Raw genomic sequence first — 16,694 nt, 5'->3', positions numbered from 1 at the left:
CCACATGTGTAAGGTGGATGCAAATGGGTAAAGGAGAAAGCATAAATGAATGATGTAAATGCTTATGTATATGTTTGTGAAAATGGATAAATAATAATATTATTATTAAATATATCTATAGATGATATATGATAAATAGATCATAGAATAATAATATTATTAAATGATAAATGGAATAATAATATTAATAATGGATAATATTGATGATAAATGATAATAGATGGAATAATGCATGAAAATGAAATGGATCCACCCAGGATTAAAGCCAATTAGGATGACAAATTTTATGTGTCTACAAGTATCAGTAAATCATTCAAAAGATTCATTGGATCATCACTATTGCATTATCCAACCATTAAAGAGCATCAAAATATTTAGAGCACTTTGCATTTGCATTAGTAGATTCTACATTAGGCATATCATGTCTGTAATACTTTTAGATTCTCTTTGTAAACAACAAAAAGGATATGGCCAAGGTAAGGGAAACTCTCAAAAATTCAACCCTACCATTAAAGACTCCTAAAGGTGTTCACTAACATTGGCTTGGTGTGAAATCACATATCACAATAAGATCACACATTTTCAAGGAAAATAATGGTTGTAAACATAATTATCTAGGGAAAAATTTGGTAAGAAAGATACGATTGTACAAGACTAGGACTCAATCACATGTAATCTTCTATGATAAGAAAGTGCATTATAAAAACACATTATCTATAGGAGACACTCAAAATAAACCTCAAGATTGGTCAGTGAACACTTAGATGTCTGATGTAGATCAACACCGCTAATTTTTGTCATCATAAACTGCTTGAAAATCTTAACCATCTATTTACTTAATGAATTTATTGAACTCAATTCTTTGTATTTTTTTTGGTCTTATTTACATTGATTATTGTATTTCTTGCAAGATCTATTTATCTGAACTTGAAGCGATTTAGGGTTGCACTTATTTTTCCTACATTTTGGTGAACTTTGATTTCCCAATATCTCTCTAGCTTTGCACCTAGTGTTTAGAATCTTCCTCTTTGTTATGATATTTATAGTTATCCTTATCTTAAACTTAATTGCATAAATATTGTATAACCAAAATCTTTCTTATCAGGCATTAGCTTAGAACCGCGTGCATCTAAAGCACCTTTTACTAAAATCAATGTAGTTGTATGCAAACCTAGAGCAATAGCATGATGAACCAAAAAGTCTCCGGGACCAATTGTTAAGAACAGTGAATTTTTATTATCGTTAATAGCACTCAACCAACCGAGTAACCATAAGCTTTTGCCAGCATTGAATGCTGGCACATTTGCTGAAGATAAGAGTACATCAAAACCATATAAGGTCTTACCATGAGCAGATTGTATCCATTGAGCAAATATGGGTTCAATCAAGATTTGCTTTTCTGGAGTACCAAAAGCGAGCATAACATCGTTATGAACATAAAGTCCCAAGGTATGAAAACCTAGGAATAAACTAACCCAACTCAAATGAGAGATTATGGCTTCCTTATGCTCCAACATTCTCGCCAATACATTATCCTTATTTTGTTCTGGATTATAATCTCTAATGAGAAATATAGCTCCATGAGCAAATGCCCCTGTCATAATGAATCCGGCAATGTATTGATGATGAGTATACAATGCAGCTTGGGTAGTAAAATCTTGCGCTATGAATGCATAGGCAGGTAAAGAATACATGTGTTGAGCTACCAAGGAAGTAACAACTCCCAAAGAAGCTAGAGCAAGACCTAATTGAAAGTGAAGAGAATTATTGATTGTGTTGTAAAGACCCTTATGCCCGCGTCCTAATAAGCCTTTCGGAGGAACATGTGCTTCTAAAATATCTTTTATACTGTGTCCAATCCCAAAGTTGGTTCTATACATATGGCCAGCAATGAAAAACACAAATGCAATAGCTAAATGATGATGTGTGATATCAGTTAGCCACAAACTTTGTGTGTTCTTAAATAAGAAGACATAAAAATTCTTTTCAATTTGACTATATTGGATGAACTATGATGCAATCAAACTATTGAGTTTTCCTTGATCAATTGTATCAAGTGATTAGAGGCCAAGCTCAAAAAAGACAACTAAAGTTTATGATATCCATCTAAAATTTACCACTTTATAAAACGTGGTTTTATCAATCTTGGTATACGTCGTGAACCAAATTACTAGGTCCCCAAAACTTGAAAAGACGTCCAATTAAATATCTCATATATTATTGCATCTAAATGATTGGTCACTTGAGATAAAATGGGACCATTAGGTGTTGACAACCCAATGTACCTAGCCATAAATTCAATTTGATTTGACTGTGATACTAGAGATTTAAATTCTAGTGAAAGACTTTTAATAAATTTGATAATTGATGAATCTTGATTTGAGTCCACCTCTAGAATATGTGAAATTAGAAAAAAGAATTAATCCTAGATAATTAACAAATCCAATAATCTTTAGGATCTAATTAATAATAGATTCTTCACCTAGTCAAAATCTTCAAGACTAAATATAATTTTCTTGGCTTTGATACTCCATGGAACATGCAGAAATAGAAATTTTGAATATCACATATCATGTAGTTTAGATATGGGAAGGCTAGGACTTGACTAGACAATTGGGTTATGTGACTTCTAATGAACTAGATAAAATTAAATTCAAACATAATCAAAACCTTCCTAACTATGAAACAAGAACTTAATACATAATAGGTTAAAAAAATTAAGTGTTTTGACCACTACCATATCAATTATGGGATCTAGCTTACTTACCATAGTCCACCACCAATAAATCTAGTTTCTTTTAGCATTCTCCTCTTGATGTTGATCTTGTTTACTCCTCTCTATAATTCAATACAAAAATATCAAATCTCCTCCTAATTTCTTTGACTTCAAATGCACCTCCTCTTCTTTTTTCTACTTTTATCATCTGTTGGATCTAACTTTAGTTTTGAGGCTCTTTATTTCCCTTTCCTTTGATTTATTCTTCTATTTTCTTTCTAGCATCTATTCCCTCCACTTGGGAACTTATAGTTTTCGGTCTCTCTTTTCCTCAATTGAATATATTCTATTTGTTATTTATCCAAATTAGATCCAAATACCCATCATCATGTTTTGTCCTAGCATGTGCATCAAAACCATAACTCATAAATTTTTTGCTTATCTTACTCCTCTATATAAGCAATTCTAGACCTATTTGCATTTATTTACTTTTTAAAAATAGATATTAGTTACATATGTAGTATCTTCTCTTATATGTTCCTAAAAATAATCATGGTTGTCTCTCCTAGCAACACCATATGCATATCTCCTCTCATTGAAATATTCCTTTCAAGTTCATCTTTCTCCACTTTTCTCTGCTCCTTTGTTATGTCCTTCCTAAGAAAAAATCTTCGTTCCTTCATGTTAGTTACTATCACTTCTTTATCCCTCTTTATGATGATTCCCTATTCTCTTATAGGATAGTTACAACCCATATTTCTCCCATTAGAATTTAATGTGGCCTCAATTCTTATCATTTCTTCTTTCATTACTTGAGATATTTTTTTTTCTTTAGCTATCATAACATACTTCTTATGGTTCTTATGGTTGGGGATAGGCCATGAATGCAATCATTGGATTGTGAGGGTCTCCCTTTTTGCTGTCGGAAATGCTTCTCAACGAGTCATCTTGCTTCGAACTATTCTATTCCACATCATAGGGGTGCTACTACTTGGTAATCAATTGATGTTCAATGCTTTCAACTTTGATTTTGTTGGCTCCTCTCATGAGGATGATGTCTCCTCCCAGGAGGAAGTTGTGCCCCTCACTGTTGTTGAAGCTTCTATTGTTGTGGCCTCAAGATTGTGGCCTCCATTGTTCTTGAGGGCCCCACTCCTATTATGTATCCTCGATCTACTCCTATTGAACCTGCTTCTGGTGTTGTTCCATTGCAGCAGCCTGTTGTTGTTCTGCAACAACACCCTATTGACACTACTGAATGTAACCCTATGGGGTCCCTTGTAATTCATCTCTCTCTTGATGGTCCTAATGACAGTATCTCCTAGACAATGGTTTCTTGTAGGTGGAAGGGGAAGTCTTCTCCCCTCCCCCAAACCCCTCCTTGTTTGGGTTTGGGTGTCTCTCCCCTTCCTTGATTAGGGTTTTGGGTGTTTCCTGATTTGACAGGGTTTTCTTTGACCTATCCGACTATATTATTTTGGGGTTTGCCCCATGTTTTGTAGGGCCAACACCCTTGTTGTGATGTTTTAATGTTGTTTTTGTGTTGTTGATAGTCTTTGACTATGGTAAGGGTCAATGCCCTGGTTAACATTGTTTTACTAATCAAAAACATACTTCTTACTATTATCTTATCTAGCTTATACTTGTTTAATACTAGTTTTGTACTTCAACTCTTGGCATCTACTTTTATTTTCACCTACCAATAACTTCAATTGTTTCCTCTAAAGTCTTCGACAAAACTATAGCCTTCTCATTTTTTAAATAATTTTAGAAGCTTCCATTTTGTATGCAAAAGATAATCTCATAGTCCTTTACAATATTCTTTTATTCATATTTTTTGGAATCATATTATTCTTCTCTAGATAACTAACTACTTGTTTATATATTTTTCAACACTTCTATTAATAGATTGGACAACACTTCTCAATTATACTATATTTAACACCCTTTATGCAATATCTCATATGAAGGACCAAGGCAAAACTTAGCAGAACAAATTTTTTTTTCAACCAATAACACACTAGATATGACAAACAAATGTCGCATTTGCACTACAATGTGCACACAAGTGTCACAAGGGCACTACAACATTGAATAATGACTACAAAAGACCATACCATTTCATGAGTAAGGTGGCACCAATGGAAGACTAACAACTGTGTGACAACTCACCATGATGAAATCATGAGAGAGGGAAAGGACGACACCTCAATGTTGATCGATACAACCCATGATTGTGTTCTCTCACAAAATGACACTAGAATGGGATAAGGGAATCATCATCTTCCAATCTACATCAAATCGCACTAACCAACTCAAAGCCAAAACGCTTCTGAAACACTCAAAATATCGACACCAACGAAGGAAGTCTAGGAGCCCACATTGCTTGACTAGAGAACTTTGTCAATTTCCAAGACATGAACCAAGATGAGGACATAGTTGCTTCTAGTCACTCAAAAACACCAAAGAAAATCCTCCAAGGAAAGGTCCAACCTACGCAAGAGGTCACTATATTGGGACGGATCAACCCTCCACCAAACGAAAGGATGACAAGCCAATTCCAAGCAACGACTCACTTCGTAAGGCAAGGAGATTCTTAAACCCTACTATAAGACACTAATAATCATAATGATGGCCTACAAACACATCAAAGACCAAGGGGACCAACTTTCACACACTAGGCCACCCTGAGAAATGGTTGATAAAAAGTTCCAACAAATGGAGTGGGGACACTAGCACCCAAGGAGGATACTAGTGCACCGCATAGGTGTCCTATTTTAGCACTAACATCCTAGAAACATGATGTTCTCCAAGTTTAGCATTGGAGTCCTATCTATGTATTGTAGTCCTACCAATGCATTGGTGTCCCAATTTAGCACTAATGTCCTAGCCGACAAGCAATCCAAAGCTAGGGATTGGTCACTGGAACACACCCACAAGGGCCTATGATGCCACAAAAGCTCAAAAATGACAAAATAAGACTTGAGGGATAAAATCAACAAACGACTCCCTCAAGTGCTAGACACCACCGAAACATGAAAGAAGAAGATGGGAAGGTCCATAGTGACCTCATCAACAATCATAACTCTTGACTTAAGCCAAAGGATTCAAGAACACACAACTATGACACTTTTTGACAAAAAGTGACACTTCACAACACTCAATAAGAGGGTCCAAAAACTTGAAACCTTCACATCACCACTAGAGCACATGACAAAGTCATAGTGGGTCTTCAAAACCTCCCAAGATGACACAAGGCACCATAGATTCATTTTAAGCAAAAAAAAATCCTACATTCACTTTCTTTTAACATGGCATAAGCAATTTGAGCAAAACAAGCAGCAAATGTGCTCGACTTCGACATTGACACATAATCCAATTCACAATCACTAACATAATCCATGCAATTAAAATTGCATACATCTCAATGAGAGGTTTGTGAAATAATAATACATTACAAGAGTGAAGGAACACAATGGACCACTAAGAGGGGGGTGAATCAGTGGTAATCAATAAAAACTTGAACTATCTAAGAGATTAAAACATTAATCACAAAAGTCATGTAACTATTCTAAACCCTCAAAGATTTAAAAACAAACATTAAGAAACTTATAGGTAGAGATATAAAACATATTTTCACACACACACACAAAGCATACTCATAACACCAAATGTATGACGAAAACCCACGATGGGGAAAAACCTTGGTGAGAATGTTGTTGGAGTCTACTGCTCCAATCCAGCCTCACAATATAAAACTAATTACGATGTTTATGGGCACCAACACAAAGGAGCACCTACCCCTTCTCTAAGCACCCACTTAGAGAATTACAATGAACAAGTATTTTAAAAAAAATTAAGCACCTTGTTACAAATGATGTTCTGTAACTCACAGATGTTCTTCTCTTGAGATTGACCTGATTCTTCTCTTCTCTCAATCGTTGTTTTCTGCTCTCTGAGCTTTGTCGTCAATCCCTTCTCTCTATTCTCTGCTCTGATCACTCTTCCTTCTCTGCCTCTCACAGTGTATATAACCCATTGTGTTTTATGTCTCAGCTTTGTACTTTCATATCTCTTCTTTTTGTTGCTCTCTACTCTCTATTTCACATTCTTCACTATCTTCTTTCTGCTCTGACTCTCAGCTGCTTTGTGTCTTCTCCACACATCTAAACATTTTACATGTAAACTCTTCTACAGTGTTAGGTTTGCACTGCCATCGTGTTATTGACTCCTATGTGAGTTGCTTCTTTGCCCCCTCTTCTCTCTATTTTCTATCCTCTGATTTGCAGATCTCTACACTTTCACGCCTTTAGCAACTCCCTCTCTAAATGCACTACTCTCTTTTGATCGACATACCCCAGCTTGCCTCTAACAACTCATCAATCTCATCTGCAGCTATCAAATCTCATCACTTGTACACTGTTCTCGGTCATCTCTGTACCTACAGGATTTCCCTCTAAAAATGGATTCACACACTAATCTCCTCGGCCTCTAAGATATTATGTCTTCATATCGATCAGATTCTCGGTACCTATCACTCAAACAGATAAGGACCCATTATAAATGCATTCCCTTTTGAAAACATATGTATTTAGATCATGTAATCAATATAGGATTGCTATACTTAGCAAACTTCGGCCTAGCAAATTTCCTCGAGCCTCAAAAAGGCTCAACAACATCCTTTGCAACTTGATAGCCATTAAATGTTGCATCATTTTCTTCAATCGACTTCGTACTCTGATTACTAACTTTAGTAATCTTCTATGTCCGATGAGATCTAATTACCTCTTTGTGGATCATCTCGAAACACACAACAGACTTCATCTTGGTTGTCATCAATGCAATCTTCATCCTTTGTCAACCTGCTCTGATAGGATCGACAACCACCTCATTTATGTGCACCAATTCTGCATTCACCGACTTTAGTGTAGAAACTTCTATATTGAACCAATTGGAAGGCACATGTCTTCATTTCATCATCCAAGTTGCTTAGTCAAAGTTGATCAACTGCCACATAAGCCTCTGCATCTATCGGCATGCGTTCGTGGCATAAAAATTTGTCGTTCAACATTTCTATTCACAATCAATCAACAACTACGTGGTATATCTACCCTATCGGCATGCACACGTGGTGTCCAAATTGTTCAGTCAACTTTGGTCAACTATCTGCGTGAGTAGTTCATCTATCGGGTTGCATATGTGGCGCCAAAATCTGCCTTTAAAAACATGCAGTCAACTATAGTCAACCTACCTCTTATTCATTCCGTACATGCCACGTCGTTGGGTCAAACTTGGTCAACACCACGTGGACCCTTGTGTCTATCAGGCTTTCCCTGAGTCATTAAAATCTTCTTATTCAACGTCCAAGTCACTTGGTCAAGCCTTGGTCAAATGTCACGTAGATCACTATTATCCTACATCATCATCTGCGATCCCAACTTACTCGTGCGAGATAAGCGTCTTCAAGTGTCCATTCACTCTTGTTAGCCTGCACAACACATTGGAGGAGTTCTAGACTCATGCGAGATAAGCATCTACAAGAGACTCTATTCTCTCTTGTTAGCTCGCACAACACTCGGCAAGGCCTCTTAACCCATGTTCTTCGCTTTTGAGTTTTACACATGATTATCGCACTACCATCTTGCCTCATGCGGGATAAGAATTTTCAAGAAGTCACCCTTCAATTTCTTATCCTGCACCACCATCTATGAGCACATCTTACCTACATGGGGTAAGGATCGTCGTACTCCTTCATTCACTTTCTTATCCCACATTGCTCTTTTCGAGCTACCTTCAACCATGCGAGGTAAGACTTTGCAAGTGTTAAATTTCTCCCGCGCCACACATTACATACGATTTGGACCCATGCAGAGTAAGAACGCCTCTGTCTACATGACATCTTGTTATCCAGCATCGTCCATTTGACTATGCCCCCGACCGTGTGGGGTAAATCTTTTCACTTCTCACTATGCATCTCCTTATCCCGCATGAGAAAGCATAACACTCTGATGGTTGTGCGGGGTAACTCCTTAGTGAGATGGAAATTATCAATAACGCAGTGTGTTGTGCATATTTCTTGTCCCCTATTTGTAGTATCGTGGTTGCGATAACCTGCGTGTTATTGATATCTTCTATTGCAAGACCAACACAACTAACCCATCGTGTTATTGACAACTACAGTCATATATCCATCGTGCTATTGACGTTTGTAATTATATAACCCTCGTATTATTGACAACACCTATCGCATAACCTGTGTGGTATTGACATCTTCGGCCCCCTTATGTAATTTCATAGAATGCGATAACATGCGGGTTATTGACATATGCGACTGATACTTTCTGTAGTTGCATGTGACTAACATAGCGTGTTATATAAAACTTCGGCTAACTTTTTCTGAGTCAAACTAGATTTCACAATACATTTCCAACACAATTGTCTGTGTCCTCCTTGTCCATCTTCATGTCCCAATGACACACTTCATGTGTTCCTCCTGTATCTCCTTATGGGTATAACATGATGTGTTATATGATCTTGCAACAACACTTATGCTCTTGGCCAATCCTGTTTGCCCATGCCATCTCAACTCTATGGCCTTGGTCCTCTAATCACCTGTAGGTTCAATAGCAGACTCCATTGTCCTCTTGATCTTATTTGAGGCCATTTACTCCGTGCAACCTCCATGCATATACATTCAACCTACATGGCTCTACCATCCGGATGCAACACCATATGATACAATCTGATCTTCCTCTGTGACCTCATCATCCTACATCACTGTAACCATTGCAACTTCTTAGCTGATGACATCAATCAACTCTACATGTCAGTTGCATCTTCATCTAGTGGGTGTCCTGCAAGTCTCTATATCACAATTTTGTGGGTGTCAAGTTGTTCCTCTGCACATTCTCTATCATGTTGCACTTGTTCTCTAGGACACATATCATCTCTGTTGTTGACATCAATCAACTCAGTCATGCACACACACATGTTGACATCAATGACAACCTTAATGCCAACAAAGAGGACTCAAATGTATTTTTTATATACAATTATATTTCATTAAGTCAACTAAAAAGCATAAGAAAATACATTTTTGAGTAAGCTTGGTCAACTATCCTTCAGAAAATAATGATGGTATACATCCCACCCAACCACATTGAATCAAAAGATCCACTCCCTTCATACTAGGAGATGGTTAGAAAAGCTAAAGACACTCTCACATGCAAAACACATGAGAAGAGATTCAAAAATTCATCAAACATGAATTAGCAAAACAAGAATATAACATCTCACAAAACAAGATTTGCATGAGGAACCTTTACGAGAAAGAGCTCCACACACACACACACACACACAGAGGGAGAGAGAGAGAGATTTGCATCTAATAAATTCTTACTAGATTGAAGAGACAAAAAGAGTGATGGAAGTGAATTATTCGTAGTCTTGATATTGAAGATAATACATGCTTGGCCTCTCTTCTTGGTGGGGAGAGTATTTTCCCACAAGGGTTTCTCCTCATAAATCATGTAATATGAGATGGTCTTCTTGTGTTGTTGATTTGAGTAATCCTTTTTTTTGCTATCTTATGTTGATACAATGTTCATTTAATTGATATTTTATTCATCTAAGGTAGGTTTATTAAGAATGTTGAAGTGGTTGATTTTAGCATGATAAAGAAAATGAGTATCTCTATAGTTTTTCACATTGAGGCAATTGTTGATGCCTAAAATTGTTTTTAAGGAAACAACCTTATGGGAAGCTCGGTGAATGGGGAACCTATTTTGTTTCACTGAACAACCTCTGAGATTTTAGAAGTCGACTCTTCATGATAGAAGAAAAGGGGAAGAGAAAAACTTAACAATTAATCTAAACTATGGAGATACGCCAGACTTTCGGTGTTTAAAATCCAAAAACACATAGTACTATACTTCAAAAGCACAACCAAAGGCCCATAAACAATATATCTAAAACTACTAATCTTTTAGAATTTCACTCACTTAGCATAATGTAATTTTACACACAATTACCACCAAAATTGAAAGAGTACAAGACATGATTCAACCAGGAGAAGTTATATTAAAATCACAAAAGCCTAAATCAAATTACAACACCTTAACATTTACTTCAATTAGCACAGAACACAATCTCTCTATTAGATGAAAATAAAACAAATACAAAGGTCAAAAAATTGGCAGTTTGAGTGTCTAATTAACATAAAATTTCAAAATAAGTGCTAAGGCTGAGAGTAAAAATTGCTAAATGTCCTTCTAGGAGTGAACCCCCTACAATTGATGACACATTTGCCTTTAAAACATTTTGGGTGCTACAACCCTTTGGCTTCACAAGCATGCTTCTCCAACACCAAGAATCATCATTTCTGCTTTAACAACCGCTTCAACAAATTGATTCCTTGTGTCGGCCCTCACATTTCTCTAGGAGAACACTTGGCATTAGATCGCATTGTTGAAAAAACTCTAGTTGCAAAAGGTTTAGATACCCCACCTTGCTAACGTGTGGCAACTTATTGCTTTACCGGTTAGGACACATGGCATGCGAGCGGGGCTTCTCAACATCCTTTATTTCTTTCCTCTTGAAATCCCGCAAAGGCAACATGTGGGACCATCGGCACAAAATATTGTGCTATAGAATTGCTCGGGAAAGTTGCACGGGGAAAGAACACGGGGCAACCTAGCAAAGCTCCAAGGGACCAAGGTGGAAGAACTATTTTTAAAAGTGTGCCCAACTAACACGAGGCTTGAATGGAGGATAGCTTAAATCAAACTTGGGGAGTGAAGTATAAGACTTGCAGACAAAAGAGGGCTCAAAGAGCAGCTATGGATTTTTCAATCTACAACTTAATTTTTAGATTTGCATGCAATCTCATATTTTAACATTGTAATGGTTTAATACTCAAATCTCATCAATTTTACTATTGGATTACATATTGAAAATTTACTAACATTCAAGGTTATTCAAGATGATAATTATGAAATGCAACCTATACATGTCTCCTTAAAAAGGAGCTCAATTTAGCTCACTACCCATTTGGGTGAAGGTTTTATTATTTATTTTGTGCCACATGCAAATTATTGCCTCACTCTTTCAAAGTTGTGTAAATCCTATTGATTGCAACGCAGAACAATTAATCTGTTTAGATCTATACTTCTACCGCAATTCCAAAGCATGAAAGTGCAAAGCACATTCAACACATGAATACCCAATTAACGTGGAAAACCCTAAAGAGTAAAACCATGGTGAGAATCACACTTGCAACATAATAAAAATAATTACAAGGTTATAGCCTCACTACCAAGGAGCAATATGCATCTGATGGACTTGCAATGCTAAGGTTCACAACCTTAGGGCAAGATACAGAGAGACTTGCAAAATTGAGATGCACTATCTCATGGCAAGATACAAAAGCCTACCAACAAACTCACTATCCACTGACAGACAATAGAAATAGCTAAAGCCGATATGATTAGAATCTCTTGATCATGAAATTGACCTTGAACCTTGATGTCAAGTGACCAACATCATGGCAAGCACATCTCATCACAAATATTATCTCTGATCTCTATCGCTTTGAAGTTATTACTATCAAAGCACTTCTCAACTGACTTTTACACATCACCAACACAAAATCTGCTTGAATATTATTCTCATCCACTTCACATTAATTCAAGCATATTCAATACATCATCACATACAACCATAAATTCTTATATACAAAGTTCTTCATCAAAACCCTCAATTAGGTCGACCGCGATAAATAAAGTTTGGTTTAAGGTCAGGTCTAACTTTTAATTAAGGTTATGGTTTATGTCAGTATTAAGATTCAATTAGGATTGAGGTTCAATTAGGTTTAAATTAGGGATAGGGTCAAGGTTAGGTTGGGTTTAGGCTGAAGGGTTAGGCTTCGGGTTCAAGATAGGGTTTAATTATGAAGAGGGTTTTTTATTTTTGTTTTTAGAACTTCATGTGAAATTCTATTGCCCTATATGAATTTGTCCCGAATTATAATCACGACCGAGCTCGAAGGGTTAAAGATAGAAATTTGATTCTAGACATGAAAAAAGATTTCAATAGGAAATTGAAGGATTGTGGAAAATTCTATTTCTATGTTTTGTCCAAACTTACAATTACATAAATAATCTAAACAAACAACAAATGCTAATTTTTTCAAAGCTGAAATTAAAAATATTAAATAAATAATGTGGATAGCATCAAATAAATAGTTCTAATATAATTTTAATAATTTTTTCAACCAGTCAAGGAAGGAATTCCACTTGGAATTCAAGTAAATGCAGCAATATAAAATGACATGTCATTATTGATATTAATAATAGCACATTTCTAACAAACTAAGAAATTTTTAGCTATTAAAAACTCAAGACCAAGTACTACTAAGGACATCTCTTTTAGCTTGTAAAGATCCATCTCCAAGGATGTCCCGTATGAGTAACTATATTTTTAAAACGAAATATTGTACTAAAATTGTTTTATTCCAAGGTATCATTAGTAATTTCATTTTAGTTAAATGGATTGAGCCCAAATGATAATTCATTGTGCTTCTCATGGTAGAGAGGATCTTCAAATTCCTAGAAGACATGTTATATGGCTAATCATATCATTGTTAAACCTTAAAAAAAATGCAACATTCAATTCTGAGTGTGGCATATGTAGCATACCCCAACAGACTTTTACAGGAGAATTTGACCAAAGAAATACTCCTTGATTATAATTCAATACAAAGAGGGAGAATTGTCGAGTTGTGGATAAAGCCTCAGTTGCCAACTGTCCAATCAAATCGAATTCATACAACAACACAAATGTACAAGAAACAGAGGAATTGCAGAGAAATGATCCTTCAACACGATGCCAGTGATTGCGAAATTTTGAAACTATGTTACAGAATCAAATCCAGAAATTCAAATTCTCGTATTACTCCTTCTGAATCCGTTTTCTAATGTTGCTATACAATCTATACCAAAATTGTACCTTCCCGCCATGATTGTTCGACTACATGACTGTTCGACTACCAGATTCGAAAAATCAAAATTTTAACACAGACATCGGAATAAAAATTCCAAATTGACTAAACACTACTAGACACCGACGTCGAGATAGCAATCCCGAACTGAAGTCTTTTTCCACCATCGAAATAACTAATATTGGCAGGGTAACCTTTTTGTGCAACTTCGACATCGTAAACTTACCCCGATGACCCCATGTCGGCATAGCTATACCGAACGAGGCAAATGGATACCTATCAACATAACCTTCCACAGCCAGTTAAACAATATTTGCCAATCCCGATAGAAGAAACTATCCCGATGACCCCTTTGACAACGTTTTACAACGACAACATTTTTTCAGGATAACTATCCTGATGACCTCTATGATGCCTTTTTACAGCAATGACATGTTATCGGTATAACTTATCCCGATGACAACATTTGACAACTTTTACAAACTTACAAAATATGACTCCAAATTTGACATACAAACCTAAAAACATGAAATGACATTACAAAATGGTCTCCATAGACCTTATTGAATCAAAATGACATGACCCCTAACTCCTAAGACTCAAAACCTATTTACTAGATTCCAGGTGCTCCTGTACCAAACACCCAAAGAGGAAAAATTTCATGCTCCTGATGAAATGAGGTCTGCAACAATGTCTTGAATTTCATCGCTCTGTGGGCTTGGCTTTGCCCATGCAACTTAGCACTCCTCTTGACTGGCTACCTTGGATCTGCACCTCCATGCTTTGGCTTGATTGTACCTTCTTTATCCAACTACTGCCAACAAATCTCTTGGTCTCATTCATCTCTAAACAGATCATAATCAGTCCTTGTTCTTTCATTTCAAACTTTGGCTTGGCCTCCACCAACTTGTTCACCACAACAATGGAATAATAGGGCACTTCCTTCTCTCTTTGTCTCTGAAGTCTTTTCTTCACTATCACCTTTAGGTTCCTTATGCTTAGAACCACTATCATACCAGCATTTAAATGGCTCCTTATCAGATCTAGCAACCAAGGACATCCTATTGTCCTAACCACAGAACTAACTCTTTTCTTCGCTTCCCTTGGAGACTTCACATACAGTGTCTTTGGCCTTCTCTTGGCCCACCACTTGTTTAGTCCCTTCCACCTTTGAGAATCTCTGCAGACTCTTCTTCTTCACCTCTTGGGGTGACTAATCCTTGCCATGGTCCTTGGCTTCCCATTTCTTTGTTTTGCTACTCACATTGCACTATACCTTGCACATGGCGTTCTTTCACTCTGATCTCTGAATCTTCAGACTGGTAAACTTTTGTTTTAGCAATGCTTGACTGCCCTACAACTTATCTTTCCCTCAAGGGACACATCTTTGTTCCCATCATGACTTTTTCAAGCTCATCTCGATTCTCCTCTTCCTTCGTTATCTCAACTTTAGAGACCACCTTGTTGTTTGATCTTTCATCTCCTCTGTCAACATACATCTATTGTATTTTATGTTCTTGTCCACTCAGTGGACAGTACTCTTCCTCCTTTGAGGCCTGGATAGGCCTTTCTTGCCTTTCATTAGGCATTGCTCTTGCCCTCTTCTCCTTGGCAATGGCTGCCTCATCACTACAATGACTCTCCTCTTGCCTTATAGGTTCCCTTTTGCCTTGCATAAATACTCTTCTAAGCCTATCTTGTCCTTGATTTTCTTCTACCAACGGAGTCAAATCAAAACAAATACCATATTTCTTAATCTTATAACTATTGTGTCTCCCATCATACAAAGCATCTCTATTACATACCCATGGCAATCCCAACAACAAATGACATGTATTCATAGGTATAACATAACACAAAATCTTGTCCTTATATGGGCTTATTTCAAACTCGACCCAAGTTTGTTCCTTCACAATCAAACTATGCTCACCATTCAACCAGGAAATAGAGTAAGGTGCTTCATGAGGAAAACATTTTAAGTGCAACTTATCCACCATCTCCTAAGATACCAGATTATCCAAATTAGATGAATCAACCATCACGTTGCATACCTTGCCTAGATAGAAACGTCTGGTCTTGAAGATGGCATTCCTTTGTAGCATCCCTTCCTCCATGGATCCTTTGATTGTCATGATGTCCTTTTGCCTTCCAACAGATCTAATCCTTGTAGCTTTGATACCAATTTGATGCAATACAGAGAGGGAGAATTGTTGAGTCGTGGATAAAACCCCAATTGCCAACTGTCTGATCGAATCAAATTCATACAACACAAATGTACAAGAAATAGAGGAATTGCAAAAAAATGTTCCTTCAATACAATGCCAATGATTGCAAAATTTTGAAACTATGTTACAGAATCAAATCCAGAAATTCAAATTCTCATATTACTCCTAAATCCATTTTCCAACATTGCTATACAATTTATACCAAATTTGTACCTTCCCGCCATGACCGTTGGACTGCATGACTGTTCGACTACCAAATTTGAAAAATCAAAATTTTAACACAAACATCGAAATAACAATTCTGAATTGACTAAACACTACTGAAGTCTTTTTCCACTATCGGAATAACTAATATCGGCGGGGTAACCTTTTTGTGCAATTCCGATAGCGTAAACTTATCCCAATGACCCCATGTCGTCGTAGCTATACCAAACGAGGCAAATGGATACCTATCGACATAACCTTCCACAATCGGTTAAACAATATTTGCCAATCTCAATAGAAGAAACTATCCCGATGACCCTATTATCGGGATAACTATCCTGATGACCCCTTTGACAACTTTTTACAACGACGACATTTTATTGAGATAACTATCCCGATGACCACTATGACAACTTTTTACAGCAATGACACTATCGGTATAACTTATCTCGATGACAACATTTGACAACTTTTACAGGCTTATTTGACATACAGACCTGAAAAACATGAAATCACATTACAAAATGGTCTCCATAGACCTTATTGAATCAGA

The 16,694-nt window shown here is 36.6% G+C and overlaps 1 protein-coding gene across 1 annotated transcript; it reads right to left on the bottom strand.

The window, feature by feature from the left end:
* Positions 1 to 1,052: 1,052 nt before the first annotated feature.
* Positions 1,053 to 16,161, bottom strand: LOC131068852 (photosystem I P700 chlorophyll a apoprotein A2-like). The gene is made up of 3 exons (XM_058004132.2): positions 16,151 to 16,161; positions 15,764 to 15,956; positions 1,053 to 1,958 (listed from the first exon to the last, which is right to left on the bottom strand). The coding sequence occupies exons 1-3, from the start codon at positions 16,159 to 16,161 to the stop codon at positions 1,053 to 1,055; spliced, it is 1,110 nt and encodes a 369-aa protein (XP_057860115.2).
* Between the last annotated feature and the right edge of the window lie 533 nt (positions 16,162 to 16,694).

This window comes from Cryptomeria japonica, chromosome 3, assembly GCF_030272615.1.
Source record: "Cryptomeria japonica chromosome 3, Sugi_1.0, whole genome shotgun sequence".
Lineage (NCBI taxonomy): Eukaryota > Viridiplantae > Streptophyta > Pinopsida > Cupressales > Cupressaceae > Cryptomeria > Cryptomeria japonica.
This window is presented reverse-complemented; position numbering and strand designations above follow the sequence as displayed.